Source organism: Protobothrops mucrosquamatus, unplaced genomic scaffold, assembly GCF_001527695.2.
Source record: "Protobothrops mucrosquamatus isolate PMUCROS unplaced genomic scaffold, P.Mucros_1.0 scaffold76, whole genome shotgun sequence".
Lineage (NCBI taxonomy): Eukaryota > Metazoa > Chordata > Lepidosauria > Squamata > Viperidae > Protobothrops > Protobothrops mucrosquamatus.
In genome coordinates, this window is record NW_015386453.1 from 1,019,060 (window position 1) to 1,044,079 (window position 25,020).

The window sequence follows — 25,020 nt, forward strand, 5'->3', positions numbered from 1 at the left end:
AATTTTCTGAGATTGTGGATTTGGGGTTTTCATGAGCTGTAAGCCATAATCATCACAGTTATGACACATCACGGCTTGAACTATCTTGCTTTGCATGTAATGAGTCTATCTCATATATTAGGTTCACCTTTTAAGTTGCATTACTGAAATAAATGAACTTTTGCACGATATTCTAATTTTTCGAGTTTCACCTGTATTTCTTGAATGTTTTAATATGTTCCTGATATTGGCTTGATGTACTATTATGAATTTAACTTTTGTAAAAAGATTAGATTTGTTTTCAAATGATGTAAAACAGCTTGAAATAAATTAAATAGCCTGCAAGAAAATGAGGGCCAGGGTAAAAGAAAATGCTATGAGCAAGCAGCTTTGTTGCAAATTGTGGCTTCTTGCTCTAGCACACCACAATTTACTTCCCTAATTTAATGATAATACCCCAATCTTGACTGGCCAAGACCAACACCTAAGTTAATATTTTTTACCCACATACCTTAGTGTTTGCTGCCAAACAAACAGCATACTCAGTGGAGACTGCGTCACTTGGGTAAAACACAGTACAACCTGGAATAGTTCTGAACATGGCTAGATCTTCCAAAGCCATCTGAGAGGGCCCATCCTCTCCTGGGATGAAGAAGCAGTTGAATAAATTGCTTGCCATGTCACAGAAAAGAATGCATTCAAAAACTATACCATGTATTTGAGAGTATGAATACCCCAACTATGCCTCCCAATATTAGGCCTCTGAGATTTAGCATATAATTGCTTAATTCAGTCTTTTATGAAAACTACAGAAGGCCAATCACATTATTTACAAATCAAAATCTCTCTTTCAGGTTGAGCTAGCTGAGTTCAGGCATTTGGTATTCTGGGTAGATGAACAGCAAAGAGAATAAAGCAGAAATCCCAAAACACTCTGTGAGCACTCCATCTTAAACAATTTCTGCTTTCCCTATATCTTAGACTATTAACATTAAACCTTAACTATTATCATTAAATTGAGTTATTAATAATAACCAGTCTTTACTTCTGGTGTACAGCTAGCATAAACATAAAAGTAGATTTTTCCTAGGATTAACATGTTGTATTTGGACTACTAAAGCCAACATTCCTTTAGAACACAGCATTCTGCCCAAGCAGCTGATTCCCAAATATGTGTGTTCAAGATCACTGAATGGAAGAAAAACCAAATGAATTGAGAAAAAGTCAAGATTCGTCGCTATATCGTACTCTTGATTTTCGGTTAATAACAATGTTCTATTTTTAAATATCTCTATCAACTGCAGGCTATGTAAATAAACAGGAAAGTGCCAGCATTATCATCATAGTGAAGAAGACTATAAAGATTTATGTTCAAATTCCCATTTAGTCAAGAAGCTTACTAGATGACTTTGAGTCAAGTTATTTTCTTTCAGCCTATCTTATAGTATAGGATTGCTGTAATGACAAACAGGAAAGAGAAAAAATTGTGATGGTCCTCATCCTGCTGGAGAAATAAGAAGTTTTAAGTCTAATTAAAATAATTAGAGGAATTTAGATGTAAGGCAGCACATACCTATAGAAACCCCACTGTGTGACCCACAAAGCTTAATATTTGATTGTGAGATAGCAGCCATCCGGATATGGTCAAATGCTCGAGTGAAAAAGGCAGCAAAGGTGCTGGCAAATGCAATGGTGCGGTTCCTAGCAGCACAGCCCAGAGCAACACTCACCTACAGCACATAGACAAACACAAAAATGTCATCGGGATGGATTATGCCACAAGATTCACCAATCCATTTCATATTTTCAGACTCACCATGTTCTGCTCAGCAATGTAACACTCTATATAGCGTTCTGGATGGGCCTGCTTGAAAAGCTCAGCAAAAGTGGAGTTTTTTGTGTCACCATCCAAAACAACCACATGCTTGTCAGTCTTTCCCAGTTTTACCAGGGCTAAACCATAGGCTTTGCGGGTAGCCACCTGACAAAAAAAGAAAATCCCATCACAATCCATTGCAGGTCATTTAATTTACCACCAAGTCAAAAGGATGATCTAAGCACATTTGATAAACATTACATTTCTACAAACATCTTCAATCTTCTTATCATATGCCTAGACACAAATTGGTAAAAACTCTATTTTATCTAGGAAAAACTTCCAAGAAGTCACTGTATGAAAAGCAGTGAAGGATTGACATTAGAATACAGGCATTTTACTCCTGTACTAGGAGAGGGGTGAAAGGGAGAAAAAACATTATATTAAAATGTATACAGTATATCGAAATTGTCCAAATTGAGGCTCAGGGTTGCATGTAGTCCTCAAAAACTTTGGGTATGCCTCCAGGATCCCCTACACTGATCCTTTTAATCTTTACATAAAAGCAGGAAATTATTGCAAATATGGAAAATAATAATCAAAGTACTTTTATTTAATTAAAGCCCATTTTTGTCCAGATCCCATCTATTTTATTCCAACTCTATTTCTGTGTGTGTGCCCCTGGTTAAATGTAGTCCCTATTCCAAAAATGAATGCAAATCCTGATCTAAGATATGCTATCATTTTCCAAATTAACATACTAATTTGCCTTTTATTTTCATGCATAAAGCTTACTTAATTCACGTACTATTCTGGGTCCTTGGCAGGGTTTCTCTATGGGATAAGGGGTACTATCAAACTGGATTTGAGGACAAAAAGAAAGATATCTCAAAGGTTAGGAAGGTGGAATGCGACAGAAAGAGAAAAGTCCATTTCAGCTCAAAGTCCAAATTAACACTGAAGATGCATGTTATGAAAATGTCAGCTACAGTATATGTGAGCAATAAATAAGGTGAATAGAACATTCTTATGGATTTTACTCCTTTAGCCTTTTCTTATGGGTATAGGGAGAAAAAGAAAGTTGGTAAATTTTCCACTTAAAAAAATTAAATCTGGAATTTGTGAGTGCTCTGCATCAGATCCATGTCACGCAGACCTTTTGATAAAGATGCATGGTACAAAAAGGGCAGAAGAACAATAGTTAGAGTATTTGGAAGTACTGAAAGAAAAATCTGCCCAGCCCATGCAGTACCTTTTCTCCTATATTATAGGTAGGTAAAGAAGGCATTCTGATATCCACAATATTGATTGGTGGCACATCTTGAGCAGGTGGCTGGATAGTACAAACATCACTAGTCTGGATTTGACTCTGAATAGTAGAGATAATAGATTCCACTTTGTCTTTTGGAATGGGCTTTCCATGCCAATTGTCAGTATTCTCCACACCTAAAACAGAGAATATTAGTTAGTGACATTCAAGGATTCTTATTACCTTTTCCCATCCCCATGATTCAGAGACTTCTTTCACCTGGGATTCCTCGTCCTTTGAAAGTCTTGGCCACAATCATGGTGGGCTTCCCCTTTTGTTGACTTGCTTGCCATAAAGCCTGGCATAGTTCCTCCATATCATGACCATCCACAACACAGGTATTCCATCTAGCAGAAGAGGAAAAGGTTGGGGCAAAAAGCAGCAAGCTTTCTACTAGAATTAGGATAAAAACAGCCAGCAATGCTTACCCAAAGGCTTCACAGCGCTTATGATAAACATCTGTATCATGGCCCAGTGGTGCTGCTTCACTTTGTCCCAGCCGGTTCACATCAATAATGGCCACTAGATTATCCAATTGATAGTGAGACCCAAATTGTAGGGCTTCCCATACTGATCCCTCAGAGGATTCACCATCACCCAGTAGGCAGTAAACTCGGTAACTAGAAGACAGCAAGACACAAGAGTCCCAACAAGCATGTATGTGTGTGTGTGTGTGTGTGTGTGTGTGTGTGTAGGATAAGTTTATTTCACTATACATTCTTTGCCATTCTCTGACCCAGTGGACATTACAGTAGAGCAAACAAACAAACAAAAAGAGGCCAGAAACATCTTGTGAAAGAAGCAACAGGCTTCATTGTATAGAGTAACCAGGGGTGTCAAACTGCCGGCCCGTGGGCCGGATGTGTCATAGCAAAACCACACCCACCTCATTGCTGGCAGTGGGAAAAAAGTCGTGATACATCACGACATGTCACATGATGTTGCGAGTTTGACACCCCCTAGTGTGCCAGATTTCTCACCTGGTTTTATCAAAGTATTTTCCTGTATAGGCCATTCCACAGGCAGCTCCCAGACCCTGCCCCAAGGAACCAGTGGCCACATCCACAAAAGGAAGTCTCTGTTAAGCAAAAAGAAAAGAGTTCTACAAACAGAATAAATACTGACACAATCTGTTGGGTATTTCGTTGAAAACAGTCTTTATGAAATCTGTTCTGGACAGAGACAAAATTTGGATCTTTTCCAATATAAATATATAAATACACACCTCATTTTAGTGCCTTTGTATTTCAACAAAATATATTCCAGTTTGGAATTCTATCATAAAATCCCAGTTTTACCATACATATGTTTAATATTAATTTGCACAGTAGAACAAGGCCAATTTTATGGGCTAAGTTTCTGCATCGGTGATCCACAACAGCACATGTGGAAACCATTACTTCTGTCACAGCTTTCAAATTTCAGATGTCTCCATGAAAGAAGCAACAGTACTATTGTTACATCCTAAAAAGCTGATCTTGTAGAACTAATTTTTAAAACTATTTACCACTATCTAAGATTTATGTATGTATGTATGTATGTATGTATGAATGTATAATTTTTGACTTGACAGGTCAAGTTAATTTTTTCAAAGCTCCCCAAAATTCCCAGCATTATTCTCAGAAGAGTACTTACAGGAGTCGGGTGACCTTCCAGGTCAGAGTCTATTTTCCTCAAATTTAACAGCTCAGGCTCCTTGATAAAACCAGCTTCTGCCCATGCAGCGTAGAGTATAGGCGCAGCATGACCCTGCAAGGAGCAAACAAAGTAGCCATCGCAACCATGAAATAGTAATCTCTCTAGTTTTTAAGACGATTACTCTGGGATGTGGTGCTGCAGAAAGAACTGAGTTGAACTCTCAGCTAGGAAGAAATAAGCTATGGTCTTACTTGAGCATTATAATCCAAGTCCCATCCTCCAAAGACCACCTCCCCCATATTCCTCCTCTCACCTTTGAGAGCACAAAGCGGTCGTTGCTGGGGTGGCCTGGTTCATTTGGCCTGTAGCGCATGGTATGAAAGAACAACACAGACATGATCTCTGCTGCACTGCAACATGATGTTGGGTGTCTGCAAGGTCAAAAGGCAGAGAGACAAAAATTCAATAGGAGCTACCCACAGAGAGATACAAAATTGCTATTAGAGTTAAATTTACAATTCAGAGCATAAGTTCAGTTAAAAGACAACCCCCCCCCCGTGACTTCTGTGTTCACCAGAAGCAATAAAAACTCTATACTGATAGCCTCACAACATCACCCATAGATTGAGGAGGACTAGTTAATGAGAATACAGTAGCTCATGAACTTCAAGTAAAGCTATAGAAAGGAGCTATTCAAATTAATGGATTTCTGAAAACTAATTAAGAACATTTCTTGCCTTCACCATCTCAATTGGCAGAAACCTCTAATTAGCCCTGCTGAGACTGGAACCCAATAAAACCTTCATCGCCTCCTCCCCGCAAGCGAACCTAGAGAGGAGGGTAATATACTGTACCAGGAAACGTTCCCATGATCACATTTAGATGTAAGAAACAAAAAAGAAAATACAATCCCCGGCGCAGGAAAATGGTGGGAATATCACAAGCTCCATCAGAAAATAAAGAGAGTGAAATGCATTCCTTCTCTTCGATTACCCGGAGTTCGAAGCGCAAGTTGCCCGAATAGAGTGAATCCGAAGGCGACTAGCAATATCTCGTAGGTTTTGCAGAGTTTTCTCCTTCGGCTTAAGGTAGCTGCTGGCCATGATGAAGCTCCTACTATCCAGATGCGCTAAGCACGCTTTGCTCTTTTTTCTCCGGCTGGCCGGCGCTCCGCCTGCAAGAGGAAGTGAGCTCAGAGGCTGGGGAAATTGGCGAGGAGTGGGGTTTGCGTCGGTCACCCCATGCGTAAAGCAATTGCTACATTGCCAGGCCTGTGGGCGTGCTAGAACATCAGTTACAATTGGGCAGTTTCTCTTCACTTGATACTCGGCCAGTTTCTGCCCTCCGCTTTCTGGAGTCGGCCGGTGCTCTAAACCCTCTGAAATCCAGCACTAATGTTTGTGTGAGCCGTGGCGTTGTGGGGCTCTGAACCCTCGCGGAGGGAGGGGAGCGAATGAACGAGGAGTGAATTGGGTGTCGTACAGACCGAGAATCTTGTTCTGACGACACTACAACATTAGAATGTGACTGAAGAAAGCAGCTTTTTCAGGGTGCTTCCAGGATCCATACTTTTTACTACTTGTGCTCGGAAATTGAAGAAATGTTTTCCTTCTGTATAAAACCTCACAACAGGACATCGGAGAAGTGCTGCTTTGACAGGCTGGTTTCTGATGAACACCTTTTAAAAAAGATGTTTGTATGCAGGAGAAAATCATTTCCCCATTTGTGACACTGCAGGAAAGCATTCTTTCCCCTCTCAGTACTGACTCTATACATTAAAATCCTACCTACAACTTGGGGAATAATTCTTGCTGAGCTCAATACCGAAATGCAATATTCACCCAATCAAACTGCAAACTTCAGCCTGTCCAGAAACATCAGGCAGCCTGGAATGTGGTGAACATCCTCTCTGGAAGTAGTCTATGTGTAGCCTTGCAGGTTTGGCATTGCAGGAGAGGAAATGTGTCACTGGCAGCTAGCCCAGAGTGTCTGTTTGCCAAGAGACTGACAGACAGTTGCAAGGGTTGACAGCATGCTTGGACAAAGTGCTTGGCCTCAAGTTTGTTTGTATGCCATCCTAGTTTTTAGATAGGAGGAGAGAGAAAAGAAAGAATATATCACTCTGTCTTGTGCCATAAATGCAGCATTCCCTTTCAAGTTAGAATATAGGAGAAATATAATTATATAATTATAATTATAAGTATAATTTGCTAAACACATGCACCTTTATTTGTTCCATTGACTACTAAAGTGGACCCTGTCTTGAGACAAATTGAGTAAGCTACCTTGGAGGAAGTATTGGGATTCATTGGTTGTGATTGTGCCCTACACTGAATTGCAAACTAGTCAGCCACATCATAGCTTGCTGCAGATCCAGCACATATGGTTAGATTATAGCTCTCTTTGACATCAAACCATTATTAGTAGTAATATTTTATGCCATTACAGACATTTAAGAACATAGAAGGGTCTGAAAGTCCTGGGCAAGCCACAGCTGAAAGAGCAAAAGCCATGAAAGAGCCTCCCCCCCTCCCCAAGCCCACTATGCTCTTTTACAGGTTGTATTAATTTTAGTGTCTTTCTGCATAAGGCATCAAAATGTCCTGAACTATCTTTGCTTCTGCCAGTAGGAGCTAGATTTGTGTAACGATCCTCTCAGTCTTCTAAAATGTTTCTGCCTTCATGTCAAGGGACCAAGCACATCATGGATCCTTTTTTATTTTCATGGCTGTTGAAAAGCAATAAAGATTAGAAGGTGAAGCAATCATGGAGATAATCTCATATGACAACAGTGATTGTAGGTCCTTTATTATAAACAGTCATTATATGTCCTTTATTGTTATGTGTCCTTTATTTCAAAGAATTGTTCTTTAGATTTATTTAATATAATTATTTATGTGGTTTTACTGTGGAATTTTCCTTTGTAAAACAATTATATACATGTTTATACTTATAGACTTCTGCCCTTTTTAAATGTGTCCTCCCCCCCCCACAAAAAAATATGATCATTGTAAGTATAACCTCCTACTCTGTTCAAGATTTGGAATGCATGATGCAGGTACAGCACTTGCAAGACAAATTAATTCAGCCCCTGATTAATTTAATATAAAATTAACAATAACAATAGGTGGATAAAAATGCCAAATGAAGTCTAAACATCTGGCTGACTGCAACGAACCATAATATTAGTCTAATAGTGGATGTGGCAGTACCTGACAATGGCAGAATAAAAGAGAAAGAACTGGAGAAAATCACAAAATACAAAGACTTGCAAATAGAAATAAAGTGACTGTGGCAAAAGAAAGCAAAGGTATTACTACTACTACTAAGCTCCTTGGGTGCAATCTGAAAACAACTGGAACATCACTTTAGCACCATTGGCATTAATAAAATCTCCACCAGTCAATTGCAAAAGTCAGCTTTACTTGGAACAACTTACATCCAGTCTAAACATCTGTCTGATTGTGTGATAAACTGTACTATTAATAACAGATAGAAAGGTGGGTGGAGAAAGACTCCATATGTGCCTATTACCCTATGCCAGGGGTAGGCAACTTTGGCTCTTTTATGACTCGTGGACTAGCTGGCTCAGGAATTCTGGAAATCCACGAGTCATAAAAGAGCCAAGGTTGCCTACCCCTGCCCTATGCTTAGATATAAACTCCTTTAGGAGTAGTAGATTATATTGTATACTCATCTTATACCAGACATGTCAAACACAAGGCCCGGGGGCCGGATGCGGCCCACGAAGTGGTTTCATGTGGCCCGCGAAGCCATCCTGGAAACAGTGAGGGAATGGCCCCTGCTGCCTTGGCCCTGGGCCAGGCCGACCGGGAGCCAATATACAATTTTGTGGTGGCCATCTATGCTGAAACACATTGTCTTAGCTCCACAAGGCCGTCTAGAAACAGCGAGGAACCAGCCCCTGCTGTGTCGGTCCCGCCCCCTGGGTGCATGCTGGGGAGGTGTCATCCTTTGTGAGGAATGAAGAAATGGACCATGCCTTGAGGCTTTCCCCGGTCCCACCATCTTCTGCCAGAGACCCTCAGATCTGTCCCACTCCTGCCCAGGCCCCCACAGGCACCCTTGACGCCAACGATGTAGAGCTGGCCATGCCCACCCAGTAGGCCACACCCACTCCCTCTACGCCCACCCAGTAGGCCGCACTCACCCTGGCCACACCCACCTGGCCCCCCCGAGGGCAACCGCAATGCTGATGCGGCCCTCAATGAAATTGAGTTTGACACCCCTGTCTTATACAATGTACTAAATCATAACAAAATTACGTTCACAGAAGACATTGAGTTAGATAACTAAGATTATAAATTGGAAGCATGTTTAATAGTAAAGCTCACTGTCTGATTATTCTGCAAAGATCCATGTAGTTGTCTTATCAACAATATGGAAATAATTTGGGAATGCTTTCTTCCATGATATTTCTTTAGGTCCCAGTCTATCCTATTACCCAAAGTTTCCTGATGATATTCCATCCAAGTACTAAAAGGGTTGATTGTGCTTCCTGTTTCTCAAGATCATCTGAGATTGGCTGGTGTTGCCACCTGCATTCTACTTATTGAAAAATGGCTACATGTGATGGCATGTGCAGCTGGAGAAGTGGCAGAAAATCTCGGCAATCTACTGTAATAACAATTTCCCAGGGTGGAGGCAACACATTTCAGAGAGAGAAGCCCAAAATAGGAGATTGTGGTGATGGAGGGAGGAAAAGGTTCAAAGTATCCATATCCTAGAATCTTCCAGGTTTTATATATGTTAAGTTAGAAGGTTATTTGTTTGTTTATTTATTTATTTATTTATTTAACTTGGATGCCACATATCTCATTGTTGAATTACTCTGGGCAGCTTATAACATCATAAAAACAAGAATATAAAAATTAAAAAGTTAAAAACATGAAACATTAAGAAACATTGGGTAAACTAGGAATCAGTATGCAAATGGGGTGGAGTGGGATCCACTAACCACCTTCAGCATGGAATGCCCCCATTGCGGCCCCAAGCCAATTGGCAGAGGCAGGTTTTGATGTCAGGCACAAATAACCAGGAATATTTGTTGAGTTCAAAGCTAAAGAAGAATTTATTATTGCTACCTATACACAAGGATCTAATCAACTAATGGTTAAAGCTAAATTGGTGCTAGATAAGGTCAACAGAATTCATGGCAGGCTGCACTTGGATCTCTGGGCCAACAAAATAATTCTAAACTGATGACACTTTTAATTCTGCCTTCCAGCTCAGCTTGCTCTTTTGCTACATCGAGGCCCTTTCAGAAGACCAAGTGGGTGGGGGGCAAATTGTGTTAGTCTGGCAAGATTATGTCTATTAGGTGTAAGCAAATAAAGAATTGGATTCGATCGGATTTCACTATGGGCTTAGTCTTGACATTACCTGAGGAGAAAACATTATTTTTAGTGCCATCTTTGATTCCAGATTGGGCAACAGCTTTGTCAGATAACATTTTAAGTACAGTCTCTTCCTTAAACTTATATTTAGTTCTTTGATCTTTCTAGATTGAGTGACAGCATCTGCCTGCCATCTTTGTTTGAACTCTGGTCATATAACTTAGTTGGTCACTTTTGCAAATACAATTCAAGTGCTGGTTCTTCCCTTTTCACATCCACCAACATATAGGTTTCCACATAAATGATTGATTGAGCTTATATGTTGCTCCAATAATAGTCAATTCTTGAGCAGCTTCCATACATTCCACATTCAAGAATAAATAAGTCAGAACAATCAACCAAAGCCAGGTAGTCCTTGGTTAACAACAGCGGAAGGGAGCAGAATTTCCATTGCAACATGGTGGTAAAGTGTGATGTCATGTGAGCATGCTGCTTAATGATGGTAATTCTGGACTTCCAGGTTGCTGTTATTAAGCAAATCCTGCTACATCATTAAGTGCAACATCGTGTGGTCACCATTTGCTACCTCCTGCCAGCTTCCCCATTGATTTTGTTTGTCCAGCTCCCCAGTGACTGTGAGATGCTGCAATGTCATGATTGTGAGCCAGTTGCCATATGTCAGCTCACAATTGTGTGACTGCAGGGATGCTGCAAAGGCCAGAATTTTGAGGACCAGATGTAAGTACAAATTGTTCAGCAACTTTGTAAGTTCAAAGTGTTGCTGAATGAGTGGTCACTAAGCAGTACAAACTATACAATTATATGTCAGTGCACAATTGCAACATTAAATAAATACTGCACAGTGTAATCTGGTTTTGGGTTGCAGTTGGTTTATACCAGCTTTGTACTACAAGAGGGAACTTCCTTAAAATAGATCCACTGCCTTAGGACAGTCAGATTTTAACTGCCTTCCAAAAAACAGCAGCATCGGGACCATACAAGACTATACAGATGAGGTAAATGAGGGACAGAGGGCAGCATTTGACAAGGACCACTTTGTGGAACCTGCTGATGGGATTCCCTGTGAAATGAAACCTGAAAGAACTAATTCTTCCTGATATTTTGTGAGGAAATATAATTGGGAGTATGCAGTCCCAAAGATACTTAGCTCTTAAATCACGTAGGGCTTTTAAAATGAGAGCCAGCATCTTGAATTGCAGTTGGAAGCCACTTGGTAAACATTACATCTCAGAGAGGAAGTGTGATATGAGTAAACTGAGATACACATCTGATTACTTCAGGCTGCTATATTCTTGGAGAAGCCGCATCCAACTATCTTTAAGGATAGCATAATGGGGAACACATTGCAGTTACTTGCAGATTATAATATGTGCCTCATTCACTCAGAAGGAGGTCTATTGTAAGAGCAGTTGGGATAGTTATTTCAGGCAGGGGTTTTGGGGCAGTAGCAAGTGTAATTAAATGAAGATATTCTTTGTATTTAGTTAATTTAAAAAACCTTTAAAAAGGGAGATGAAATTCATAAAGGTTACCTCTTAACTCATTTTTCAGTAGGCTAGAGGAAGTTACAATTGTATTTATTTCTTTGCTAGTCAAATTTGTATAGCTGTCTCAATCTCACCAAAAGCAACTTGGGCCAACCTACAACAATCAAATAAAACAACAAATATAAAAACATAAGGTCACAAATTAATGTTACTTTTGTGCTCTTGTCTATTTCCATACAGCATTCATGGTAGACTATAATTTAACCAAAGGAGAACCTTCCCAGCAGTCAGAAGCTTCAACAAGTCAAGCTCCCAATTCAGTGAGTGACCAATAAAACATTTTATTTAGCACATGGCTCTTTTGTAGAGACTCTGAATCACAAACTATAACACTCTAGATCACAATTTGATTGGAGCATAAGATGTTGAGCAAACCCATCCTATGTATAACATATCAGATGAACTCAAAAGTTGGATTACTTTGGTAAACTATGGGTAAATAAATATTTCTAAGTTTGAACACAGTCTATCACTATGTAATGAGATTCCAAGCAGTAATGGCAGCTGAATGATACATGATGTCACTGCAGTGTTCTAATGATAGGGAATTTTCTGTGCAAGGGTACTTTTCCAAAACAGAGCAGAAGATAGGGCAAAATATAAGAAACACTAGTATTTTTGCACCTTACTACCCACAGTCAAATAGGACCAAAGTGGAATGTCATCCCTATTATAATCACACCTTGTCATCTCACCTCAAATCCAAGAAGGCATTTCAAAAGGTTTTTGACTACTTCCTTGCCTCCCAAGAACAGCAGTGCCTACAATCCCTCCATGCCTTTTCTCTTTTTTAAGGGATGCTTTAAGAAACAGGGTAGTTGAGATAAATGGGAAGTTCACCAGAAAACTGAAGAGGCAGCCAGCTGCTGAACATCTCTCTGACACTGCCACCTTGGTTTCCCCAATAAAGAAATGACAGATTTTAAATTAAACGTATGTGTGCTTGTACATGCTGAGATATACTGAGGAATCAGTGCCTAAATCCACTAGTAAAGCAAGAGAGGCAGTCAGGTTGGAAGAAAATGAACAAGATTTAAAATATAATTCTATTAGTAATTTTGCTTAATTTGAATTAAGGGGACAGCAAGAACTAGCACTGAATATTTGGAGTTATAAAATTGCCATAGTTTTGCCTGGAAAGAGAGTTATTGGACAGTTATCTATTATTCAGCAACCCTGTTCTTCTCACAATCTCCAAATGATAGCACTCCATCTTGCTTTACAAAAAGAGAAACTGTCTTAGATGAAAGCAGAGCAGATAATATGGGAGTAAATACAAAATAGACAGTATAAGGCTTAACATTCTGGGATCACTCAAGATAAGTACATTGTTAGCTTCCTAATGTAAAATATGACAATTCTGAGATAACCTAAACTGGTATACTTTTCTCTAATACTCTTGACTTCCTGCTCCATCCTTGTGGCAGGTGGACTCCAGTCGGAATCGCAGGTCCTCTGTTGCTTCTGGATCTTCCCAGTCAAGTTATCGAAGTCCGAAAGATGCTCTACGCCATCGCATATTGCACTTGTCTGAATTGCTGCGGGTAGAGAAGGTCAATCGTGATGAGAACCTCTCCACTTATGTGGAACTGGTAAGCAAGGCTGATCGGGAAAAGGCACCCTCCATCCGTCAAGCATTTGAACGTATCAACCAACGCTCCTCGGCTAATATTGCTCATCTCGAACAGCGTCTGCAGGATTGCATAGCCCAACTGAAGAGATTAGAACAGAAGATTTTCTCACCTGCAGACAGCAGTTCCTCTCCCCCACCCCAAACCCTCAAGGTCAATGTGACCCATCAAGGGCCATATAACATATTCAAGTTCCGCCCTACAGAAGCTCCTCTAATAGAAGAATACTCCATCCAAGAAAGTGCAGAAAATGAGTCTATCACAGAGGGAGGCTCAAAGCAGTATCTTGAAGAGGAGGTAAAAAAGAAGCTTCAGGACCTGAGGAACCAGATCACGGAGCTAAAAGAATATCACAAAGCCCTGGACAATCAGAGGAACATGTTAGATGAAACTTGGAAAGCTGATAAAAAGCAAATTATGGAACTCCTACAGGAGGAAAAGAAAAGGTGTGCATCCACATTCTTGAGAACAATAGTTCCCAGTATTCCATCTCCTTGACGTTGCAGGCTTGATGTCCCTGGTGTCCTGTTTCCTCCTGACACTCATTCTCTTAGAACATCACAGCTTTGTCTTCAGTGACAAATCCACTATTTCTTTCCTGCATATGAAGCTATTTGCCTCATATGCAACCCTCACACAAAAAAGCAAACATTTTCCCCCCATTGCGTTACTAATGTAGTATCACAATACAGACTATAACTTGCCTATTTCTTCTGATCTTCTCCATGCTTTATTAACATTATTCAGAAACTTCCTGCTTTCCTTGTAATATGAAAAGTGCATAGCCACAATCTCCTTAGCCAGGAGGAATGTTGCAATTTCTTTTTATTAGAAAAAGATCCATCTTGTATGCAGAAGCATACAGAAAATGAAAACACTTTTAGAACAATTAATCCCACTTGGGATACCTTCAATGCAGTCACTCCACATTTATTGATGTGTTTTCAGAGCAAAGCAGAAACACACTAGTATTGGGTTAATTTCTTTGTTGGTATTTTCCATCCCATAATCCTCCAATCAGATTAGATTACATTAGAAAATAACTAGACTAGATTATTTAAAAGATTCCTTTCTAAAAAAGTAATTTCAGTGAACGAACAGATAATTCTTCATACATTTTTCTTAAAAATAATAATAAAATAGTATACCTACAGGATGAAATAAGAGGCTAGAGGCTGACTGATGGCTGAGTTACCATTCCATTTGTTAGTAAATATCTGTTATTTCTGTTATGTAGCCAAAAGGAAGTCAATCATTGCAAATGAAGAAATTTAAGTTTATATTTATTATGTATATTTTCACCTTCAGATAATTTCATTTAGATAAAAGAATATCTGGTAGAGAACTGTTCCGAAGCATATTTAGCATAATAATTCAGCCTACCCAATGGTACATCTACTTGTCACATCTTTGGCAGCAATAGTGCCTCTCTAGTTCCAATCCTCACTGGGCTCCCAACAGTATTTTTTCCCCCCATCAGTATTAGATTTGGTGCTTTGATGTATCGCAGAATGTTTGATTTCTTTTGTTTTCACATTCCCAAACCCAGATGGCACTGGATACTTGTAATCTTCTCTCCCCCCTTTTCCAATCCAGGATGAGCATAGTCACTCATCTCTTGTACTGGAAGTGTCAGATCAGGAAGCAGAACCAGCTCATCATAATCCGTTTACAGCAATGCCTAAAGTGGTGACTGTAACAAGATCAGCCAGTGGCTGGGAGGTTTGGGGGTGGGTGGGTGAGAGAAAAAGGACTTAGAATACAGGATCAGATTATAGAACCTCACTTAATGCCACCCTTCTTCAGGCACTATAACCTGGAAATACAAGTGAATGATGCGATACAGCTAAATCTCAATGAAATCACCAACCTCAAACATGATCTGGCTTGCACTGAGGAGAAGATGGTGTATCAATCTTATGAGAGGTCACGGGATGTCTGGGTAAGAGATTGCTTAACTAAATGCACGGGTGCTATGTACAATATTGTTCTAGGAACAAAGAACAGGACATTGGAACAGGTTGCATGTGGCTATCTTGACAGAGTGCATAGAAATGGAACAAAATCAGAATTTGTAATATCCCATAGGCTATGACAACTGTCTTTAGAGAGAGCAGTGTCTTTTTGCAATAAGAAATGAAGGTTGCAAAGACTTTTAGGATGTAGGATGTAGGGTGTCAGAAAACTCAGAGGATGCAAGATTATAGAACGATGCTATGAGTGGTACAAGCACTGGCACTATTGTTTTGTCTGTTGATAGGGTCACCATGACCCTGCTTTTGCACATACTGCAACACCAGCGTGCTAGCATTAGTAACACACATAAGTGGGATCTACAACAAAATATTGCATTGTGCCTTCCCCTTTTGTACCAGTCAGCATTCTATGACCAATGAGCATAGTATTACTTGGGTTGTTTCAGAGTCCCCTCAACATTTTCCCTCTAAAAGTATTTCCTCTCTGTGCATTTGTAAACCCTGGCAGAACATGTTGGTGTCTGTCTTTCTTATCTAGATAATGTCACTTGGGTTACCCAGGAGCCAGAAAACTGATCTTCCTCTTTGCAGATATTAATAGAGCCATCAAAGAATTAGACCATGTGAACCTGCAAATGGCAGGTGAAAAATAGCATTGTGGAACTCCACCTGGGATTAACTAAATCAGTGTCTGGAAACTGGCTGGTCTTTTTCCTGACCTTTTGTCTTTTCCTTGTCTTTGTGGTAGGAGGTGCTCGATTCCTACCAGACCCGGCTTGCCAAACTGGAGCTGCAGCAGCAAGCCCAACAACAGGAGGCAATGGAGATGCCCCAGGCGAGTATGTATAAGCTTTATGGACAGCTCATGAACCTTCTATTGACCATAGCTGCCATTATCCTGGTGTTTTTTTCAACAATTTCAGCTTTTATAGTGCCTCTTCTGCATACTCGTATGCGGGCCATATCCACTCTCCTTGTGATCACCATCATAACTCTTGCATGGAATTACTTCCCTGACATTATTGAGTCAGAATGGAAAACATGGCTTCCTTCATTTGGATAGTCAGACAACATTGGCATCAATATTTCTGTACCTATGCTGCAGCTTCTCAACAATATAACTATTTATTTGTTTATTAAAATTAAAAAGTAGTCTGTCTTTCTGTTCTTTCTTTTGTCCTTGATTGTTTCTATAGCTATGAAGAACTAAATTAAAAAACTGCTTGAAAAACAATTCCACGTGACAATCCACCTCTGAATTCTAGCATCCCAGATGAGTTGAAAAACATTGCAAGAAGCTTGAGGATTGGCATTCATATTTGGTGTGGAGGTTCAACATTTGGAGAGGAAGAGAGGAACATGTGCATGCACATATGTTATGCATATGAAAGCATGATTGCACATGAAAGAAAATAAATGGAATTTATTTTAAATCCTTGTACTCTTGTTTAAGCTATTCAGCCCACAATTTTTGGTACCTGAGACAGGAAATCCTACTGCATTCTAACTAACAACAGAAACTATATCCTTCAGTGCTCTTCTCATTCAGCTGATACATCAGTTAAAGTTTGCATAGGAAAATTTCTCAAAATGTTCTATCTCATTGCTCAGTTTTGTTTCTTTTATACTTTTCTGCTGTCATACTTTTCAGCTTGAGCTAGCAGTTTCGCTCTGCTTGATTTCCACAGATAGTCATTATCAAAAATTAAAATTACATTGTTTGGATATTTCCCTTTTCCCACTAATCCACAGTCATTATACTGGCACCTAAGGCAAATTCCCACCTGCCTGGATACATTTCAAGCAATATACACTGTGGGCGAAATGTAGTGTTTTGCAACATCATTTGTAAGATACAAACTCAGCTTTTATACAGAATATAACCGTTTTTGTACATTAATTTATTCAGTCTCACTGCTGTAGAGTTTTTAAAAATAATTTTACCCATTGCATTTCTAGCTAAATATCCCATGGAACATGGGTGATTTTAATATCAAATACTATGTACAGAGTGGGTCCTGTCGAGCCATGCTGAGGAGATATACAGAGCTCTGGGATGGCCAAAGTGCTACGGCAAAGTCTCATTTATGATTTCTGCCAGAATTGTTTCCTCCTGGGCAGAGCTAGAAATCAGTATCTCCAAACCTGCTGAGACACAGAAATTGCAGGGAACAACTTCATTCTCCAGCCTCCTTTCAATGGACTCCCTGCACTCAGCCAAACATTTCGTAAGAAAGGTAGAGCAAAAGATAATCAAAATAGAACTGCTGTGGCTTATGTCTAGTTTATCACCTTTTGTGGATACATCAAACTATCTACCCATTTATAGGAAGTGGCATCTTGAAAATGAGTGGATTCTCTATAAAAAATATGGAATAGACCTGCTTCACAAAAGTCATAAACTTTTCACTGGAGCTCCCGTTGTTCTGCCTCTCTTGCAGTCCGAAGGATAAGTGAAAGATTAATTAAAGATACAGTGATAAGGGATGAGCATCAAAACAACCCCTGAAGCCCAGGAAAGTTTCAGACTGATGGAATATTTGAACATAGAGATATGAACTTTTCATTGCCACCCCTAAACAATTCTGAAAGGAAAGTGGAAACACCTCCCTCTCCCTAGGAGAAATAGAAGCACCCAACCTGGGTCACAGTCTTAAGTCCAAGCAACAGCTTTGTGCAATAGCAGCCCAATATGTTAGATATTCATAGGGATTCTATTAAGAAAGAGCTCTTATGCTGGTGATACAGAAGAGTTAGAGGCCGATGAGACTTCAGTGCGGGAAGTAGAGGAAAGTTCAGAACCATCATCCACTTTCTTGCCAAAGAGCTGCATTATGCAATTACGGAACTGCCAGGAGATAGAGAAATGTCAATAGCATTTACAAGTTCTACTCTTTTTCACCACATACAACATAATCCCCAAATGACATAATCCACATCCCCAGTTGCTTTCTGTTCATTAGTCTTAATCTGCCCGCCTTTTCCATTCCAATAATTTCTAGCTATTCCATTGGAGCCAGAGCAAATTACCTGTCTGTTCATGAAGACATAGATAATTGGGTTGTAAATGGTGGCGCTTTTTGCAAAGAAGGCAGGCAGGGAAGCTGTCAAGGGGTGAAAGGCATAGCCTGGATTGGCAACAGCAAAACAGGCAAAAAATGTATATGGTCCCCAGCAGACAATATAGGCAATGATCATGACCACTACCATCCTTGACACTTCCTTCTCTGCCTTTTGTGTTGATTCTGACTCCTTCTGCTGGGCTGCAACCTATGAGAGGAAAGAAAGAAGTAAGGTTAATAAGATAGATCTCCAATCCCTAGGCTATGATTTGGAACAAGAGAGAGAAAAGTGTTTACCGTAGAAATCGGATCCAGATTAAATTTGTATGTGGATATCCTTTTATAGGTAAAGTAATGCAAGTGGGAGTATGGAGAAGATTGGGAGTCATTCTTAGCAAAGGCCTTATTAGGAAACAGATTAGCCAGAGGACTTTTATAGAAGTGGAGATCATACTAGGGGAACTAGCTAGGTATACCATTGATAGTGAGGAGATTTTATTGTTTTGCAACGTGATTAAGGGTTTTCAAGTACAGTGACAGAATTGGGGCTCCATTAACAAAAGATTAATTCTCTATATAGCTCTCAGTTAGAGACTCTGTAGCAGTGATACTTTAATTTGTGATTTATAAGGAAGAGCATTCCAGTCACAAGGGGCATAAAGGTGGGTGCTAAAGGAAAAGGAAGGATACAGGATTTCTGTGATATAATACAATGTGTGTATTTACCGCACGGATAGCCATCCACACTTGCAAGTAGCAGAAGATAATGATGCTCAGGGGAGTTATACAACAGGTAATCATCAGGACAATCATGTAAGATTGGACACCTAGCTCTTCACTGCCACTGAATACATCTGGACCACATGATGTTTTCAGACCATGGGGCCAGTATCTGGTTGGGAGGAGAAGAAAGTCCTTTTTAATTTGAGATTTGAATAATCTTTTGAGCCCCTCTTAGTGTGTTTTACATTTGTTCACATAAACAAATCAGAAGAAAATCTGATGCCACACAACATTCTGACCAAGTTAGATTTGACATACACATGACAATGTAGTTGCATTCAGAATTGCTTTAGGCTTCAGCATCCAAATATTCGTGTATAGATTTCCTGTTCATTCTTCATCTCATAAAAATAAATGCCAAATGCAAGATTTAATAACTTGTAGATTAAAAAAGATCAATGACCCACATAACCCATTTCTCACTTAAAGGAAGAAAGCCAAATCATTGACTGTTCTCTATCAACATTCTTGATGAAAGCTACCCACTCTTTGGTAAACATACACATATGGCTATTTTTGTAGTTATGTTGGAAAGGAGCTGAAAGTTATGAGAGTTTAATCCAACACATCTGGTGGACATCACCCTGCTCCTTAGTTCCCAGTGGTGCTGCTCTGTACCATTCCCTCCTTATACTTACCTACTCCAGCCAAACATTGGTGGTGCTGTCCAGGAGCAAGCCCATATCCAGGAGAAGAAAATGCCACCAAGAGCCATTTTGGCATCAAACTTGACATTTCCAAAAGGTTTGCAAACAACAACCCAGCGCTCCCAGGAAATAATGGCCAAAGACCAGAGAGCTGTAATGCCTGGGAAGGAAGAGCAGAAGAGGACAATAATAAGGACATAGCTTTAATAGATATGTGTGAGTGTTAATTACAGTATATGTAATCTATCATTACATTACAGACATTCAGTTTCTCACTTGCTAAAACAGGAATATAAAACAGCATCAAGGGTCAAAAAGCTGAAATGGTTATACTGGAACCTTTACTAAATGTTCTGCCAGATGTGTCTTGGAATGCATGGGATTAATAGAAGGGAAGCAAATCAGGGACATGGAGGAAAAAGGAGCAGCATGATGGGTGATCTATGAGGACAACAGGATTATAGGATGTGCTTATATTAGGGGGAAGAGGATAAAAGTATGACCTGGAGAGAAGGGATTGGGGTAAAAAGGGATTAATCAGAAAACATGATGAATAAGTACTTCTTACCACAAGCAGAGACAGTATAACCCTCTATAACACACAAAGGATGGCCAAGGACGAAATAGCCAAAAAACTGGTTGATGACACTGATGGTGCTAGCAATAACTGTTTCACCCAAATCAGCGATAGCCAAGTTCACCAGAATCCAGTTGAGCGGATGCCGTAATTTCTTGAATTTGGCTGTAGCCACCAATACCAAGCCATTGGTAAAGACTGAGGCAATGACAACAAAGACCATCCAGAGTGAAGTTAAGTTGTAGACCCATCGTGGTGCAATATGATAGTTTGGACCTTCAAAAGGGTCTGCCAGAAGATGGACAAAATTAAATATTAGGAGGATCTCAGCAAGCATAATAGTGTCTTGGACAAATCAATCAGGGATGTACACTGCCAAAATAAGACAAAGTCTCTATTCTTGCAAATAACTCAAGAGCTTATCCATAGGAAAGTATATACTTCTTTACAACTTATATTATACTAAGACCATCACCATCATTCCCATCCTTCTACTGGAACCACTTTTGAGCCCTTCCTTATCCAAAAACATTCCAGCGGCAACTGGCAAATTCCATTTCTGGGACCCCTCTTCCAAAGGCATTTAATTGCCAAGGTTGAAGTCAGCTGCTTACTTCCCCTGTTCTTGTCAAATTTTATCCTGTGAACCAACCTTAGTCTGCCCTCCTACCCCAGTTCTGAGGCCCCTGCCAAACTCACCACGGGTATTGTTGCTGTTGGTGTAAGCAAATACAGTTTCCCTAGTAGTATCTTCATCATCGTTGCGCCGCCGAGCAGCAAATACTGCCACATTCCAGGCCTCTGTCATGGCCTTGGTTACTGTCTTCCCCCTTGTTTGCGTTTCTTGCCCTCTCCCTTTCTCCCACGTTCTCTTTCTTCTTCAATTCTCTCTTTCTTGTTGCTCCTTCTCTCAGTCCCTGATCAGCCTCTCCCATCCAATAGTCTATGCTAAGGTTCAAAGTCCTACCAATTTATATATCTACCCCCCCACCAGAAGATTAAGCTTTCATCTTGGAGAACAAGATCCCCCAAAGCCCTTAAACGTTTTATCCCTTAATTGGGCTACAATGCTACAATTTGGCCCTCTCCCCTCCTTCTTTCCTTCTTCTTCCCCTCCTCCCCTGCTCTGTTGGTTGCACATTAACAGCTTGCACGTGTCCTACATCACCAATGGTATCTTTGCCGGACACTTCAGGTGAGAGATGAGCATGGTAGAGGGATTAGAGAGTCAAAAGAACTCCACTAAGCTGATTCAGAATGGAGTTTCCTTCCAATTTCCAAATGTCCCATTTTTCTACCTCATTCCAACTTTACTGTAACAGGAGTGGTGGGTTTTTTTTCACCAAAGCCAATACCCTGGCAACTACCCCAAGAAATGAACTTCAAAATCTTTTTTACATAAATCTACAAATATAGATTGGGGTGTGTGTGTCCTTAATGCTCTCTGAGCTTGGTTGTTTTCTTGCAGACATTTCATTAGCCAAAGTGCTCATGATGTTACCTAGTTTGGTTAATGAAACATCTGCAAGAAAACAATCAAGGTCATTTCAAGCCTGAGCTACAAATATTCTCCTTTATTGGAAAGATAGACAGACATAATTTGCAAAGTATAGTGGCATTATCCCTAGGCTATACAAATGATGTCCAAATACTCATCACATCAAGCACAAAGTAACCTTTTTCATTCCCAACACTAGATATTAATTATATCGTAGGCCAACAACTATTGAGGGGTCTTCAGGATCTTTATCAGCAAGAAATTCTAAACACATACCAAGAGACTGCTTCCACTAACATACAATCAACTTAAAGACCTGGCAAATAATTTTTGAAAATCTAACCTCAAAGAGTTGCAATATATCATTGCCCTTACAGAGAGTTAATTGAAATTATGAGGTAAATAAAAATAATGTACATTATGAACATTGGCATGTCTCCCTTTGGTACAAAATCCCTGCTGATACCTGTGATTTTTAAATATTAGCTTTTCAAATTATTATTATTTTGAGATGGAAGTTCTTCAGAGCAAAATGTATGTTTCAATACTATCATCTTTCATTCTACTGAAGATCTTTGTATCCTCATAAATCCAGGGACAATTGGGATTGACAACAGTGGACAATTGGAGGTCAATAGTTTGCTTTGAACTTTTCCAGTTTCCCACAAAATAAAAAGTAGGAAGGGATAGATGATTTAATAAGATGGAAAGATGATGTGGGGAAATGTTTATGAAGGCAGGATGGTGGAAAGAAGGGACAGAAGAATCAAGGGGACATTTCTCTCTCTCTCTCTCCCTGTGGGTGTGAAAGAGAGAGAGAGGGAGGGAGGGAAGGAGGGAGAGAGAGACAGACAGAGAGACAGAGAGAGAATAACTGGATCTTGTACATAAGAAAAATGTGAATTTGGAAGAATATATTTATATTTTAGACTCTGACCCCAGCTGTGTTTAGAATTCAGGTTATTGAGGATGCTGCTTTTTCATCTTTATCACATTGCCCTATGTTCAGCAGATAACAAGATAAATCCCATCAAAGAATTTTTTTTGTAAAAGATTCACATTCGTGGGCATCAAGGTATTTTCTCAAAATTGTATCATGCCGACAAGCTTCAAAAGAAATGCCTTTTGTTTTGAAATTTTGTCTAACATTTTCATATCTTCTTGCTTATGCCTGCATCTTGGCATCTTTCCATCTTGGTATCCTCTGAAGTGAACCAAGTCTAAACTAATTTTTCTATCTTCTCAGTGATTCTACAGTACCATATATATGATGACACTTTATCTATCTTGAAACCATCATATTACAAGTAATCCAAGAAAAACAAACATTTTAGGCCAGTGGAATTTTGAGAGCATGTTATGTGGCAGACCTATATGGAAGCAGATGACTTGCCTACACATAGAATAATGGCCACGGTGGGTATTATCAGCAAATAAAATATCTGTTTAACAAAGATGCTTCATGCTATCATCTCTAGCCCTCTAATTTGCTGTCCACAACCAGAGTTTATCTATTTCAGGATTGAGGACATTCTTCAACTTCTAAAAAAAAGTATTTCTCTTTGATTTACCCAAAAAATTAGCCTGATCTGAATTCCCATGCTTTTTCTTAAAAAACAACAACAACATCTTTCTGGATTCTTTGCAAAACTTCAATTCCTTAACCTTTAAATAGTCAAGACCTTCTGGAGACATTTTTCTGCCTGATACCAACCGGCAGAATAGTGCCATCATCCCTTAATCCCTAGTCAAGATACATTAAGTCCCAGGCTGTCAAGTTATTTTTGTTGCTAGGCAGAAAATTCTGTAAATACCTCTCTCCTAAAACAACAACAACATAATACATTAAGTAGTACATCCTGACTGTAACACATTCTGAGTATACTCCTGGCACTCATAGTTGAGGGGATGTAGGGAAGAATATACTGGTTTGCAAGATAGTTTCTAAATCGGAGATCCTAGCTTGCACAGAACATTATGAACATACTTTGGGTAAAATGGGTCCTTACTTGTGACTTAGGGTTTAAATATGCCAAAACTGATTGATATTGTCCTTACTGTTAACTGGGAATGCTATGCGCAGCATGGACATAGTTAAGGTTAGTAACCTAGCCCACACCTTCTCTATCTTACCAAAAAACATTAGGCAAAAGTTTTGCAAAAAGATTCTTGCCTCTTTGAATGGCTTCCAGCAGCCATGCTCTTCTCTGCATGCTCATGATACACTTCCACACAAATAAGGGAGCTCGGTGAATTTTTTTGTGTTCCTCTCATTAGATTCTTCCTTTCTGTCTACTATAAATTTACCCTGTTATACTTTGTTGTTTTTGTATTATACTCTAATTTAATAAGTGGTTTAAAGATATATTTAGAATATTTGGCATTGCTAAGTATCTGTAAGGATGAAAAAAGTGATATCAATAAGTAAACTATGGTAGATTTGTGCTAGACTACATTTTGTGCATGCATAGGAAATCTACATTTGCAGTGATGGGAGTAATTTAATTTGGATTTAATATGTTTAACCTCTCAAAAAAAAACAAAATGGAATTGATGACTAGGAATGCAAGTTGGCAAACAGAACAAGAATCTGAGTAGTATACAGTCCACAGAGATCTTTGTGAGACTAGTCCCTGTTTACATGAGTAAGAGTACTCTTCCTTTCTCTATAGACTGTATCATATCTTAATAAGAGGGATTACTTCATTGGCTACACAAGTCCATTGTGACCAAGTCTATCCAAAAATTTATTTTCACCTTGAAAGGCTAACAAGTGTTACTTATTTAATATATATTTTTCTTCTGGTTTATAGACTGCTTCAATCATGAACCAATGTATATAGCTTACGTGGCCAGTTCCAGTAGAAAAAGATTAAAAGTAATAAATATAAAAATAACAACAGCTCTCACATAACATGGTTTGCCAAGCAGCAACAATACAAATCTGCAATAGAAAAAAGAACCCCATAGAATGGGATCCATCACATGGCTTTCTAAAGACCTTTCTAAACCCCTAGAACAGTGGTTCTCAACCTTTTTAATGCCGCGACCCCCAACCGGTCGTAAGTCGAGGACTAAACCGGTCGTAAGTCGAGGACTAAACCGGTCGTAAGTTGAGGACTAAACTGGTCGTAAGTCGAGGACTACCCAACCGGTCATAAGTCGAGGACTTTCCCTGC

The 25,020-nt window shown here is 39.5% G+C and overlaps 3 protein-coding genes across 3 annotated transcripts in view; 1 reads left to right on the forward strand and 2 right to left on the reverse strand.

Annotated features, from left to right (window-relative positions):
* TKTL1 (transketolase like 1) overlaps positions 1–5,862 on the reverse strand; it is a 12,254-nt gene extending 6,392 nt beyond the window's left edge. Inside the window, exons 1-10 of the mRNA XM_015812241.1 lie at positions 5,736–5,862; positions 5,056–5,173; positions 4,740–4,853; positions 4,085–4,182; positions 3,533–3,724; positions 3,324–3,451; positions 3,048–3,241; positions 1,796–1,960; positions 1,553–1,709; positions 491–621 (exon numbers count right to left, since the gene is read on the reverse strand). Coding sequence (XP_015667727.1) covers positions 491–621; positions 1,553–1,709; positions 1,796–1,960; positions 3,048–3,241; positions 3,324–3,451; positions 3,533–3,724; positions 4,085–4,182; positions 4,740–4,853; positions 5,056–5,173; positions 5,736–5,845 — 1,407 coding nt within the window. The 5' untranslated portion in view covers positions 5,846–5,862. The remainder of the gene's footprint in view (positions 1–490; positions 622–1,552; positions 1,710–1,795; positions 1,961–3,047; positions 3,242–3,323; positions 3,452–3,532; positions 3,725–4,084; positions 4,183–4,739; positions 4,854–5,055; positions 5,174–5,735) is intronic.
* Positions 5,863–10,752: 4,890 nt separating this feature from the next.
* On the forward strand, positions 10,753–16,337 carry TEX28 (testis expressed 28). The gene is made up of 5 exons (XM_015812215.1): positions 10,753–10,837; positions 11,848–11,927; positions 13,095–13,744; positions 15,105–15,240; positions 16,023–16,337. The coding sequence occupies exons 1-5, from the start codon at positions 10,753–10,755 to the stop codon at positions 16,335–16,337; spliced, it is 1,266 nt and encodes a 421-aa protein (XP_015667701.1).
* Positions 16,338–18,005: 1,668 nt separating this feature from the next.
* On the reverse strand, positions 18,006–21,175 carry LOC107284233 (red-sensitive opsin). Its single transcript, XM_015812260.1, has 6 exons — positions 21,043–21,175; positions 20,335–20,631; positions 19,758–19,926; positions 19,063–19,228; positions 18,305–18,544; positions 18,006–18,122 (listed from the first exon to the last, which is right to left on the reverse strand). Exons 1-6 carry the CDS (start codon positions 21,149–21,151, stop codon positions 18,006–18,008), a joined length of 1,098 nt encoding a protein of 365 aa, XP_015667746.1. The 5' UTR covers positions 21,152–21,175.
* Between the last annotated feature and the right edge of the window lie 3,845 nt (positions 21,176–25,020).

Bases quoted from the DNA above. Each gene is read 5' to 3' on its own strand.
- TEX28 (XM_015812215.1), top strand. From the start codon at position 10,753: ATGATTGTGAGCCAGTTGCCATATGTCAGCTCACAATTGTGTGACTGC. The intron at 11,928-13,094 runs GTGAGTGACCAA...TCCTTGTGGCAG, and splicing joins CAAGTCAAGCTCCCAATTCA to GTGGACTCCAGTCGGAATCG. The intron at 13,745-15,104 runs GTGTGCATCCAC...ACCCTTCTTCAG, and splicing joins CTACAGGAGGAAAAGAAAAG to GCACTATAACCTGGAAATAC.
- LOC107284233 (XM_015812260.1), bottom strand. From the start codon at position 21,151: ATGACAGAGGCCTGGAATGTGGCAGTATTTGCTGCTCGGCGGCGCAAC. The intron at 20,632-21,042 runs GTGAGTTTGGCA...ATCTTCTGGCAG, and splicing joins CAACAGCAACAATACCCGTG to ACCCTTTTGAAGGTCCAAAC. The intron at 18,123-18,304 runs GTAATTTGCTCT...ATCTCCTGGCAG, and splicing joins ATGTCTTCATGAACAGACAG to TTCCGTAATTGCATAATGCA.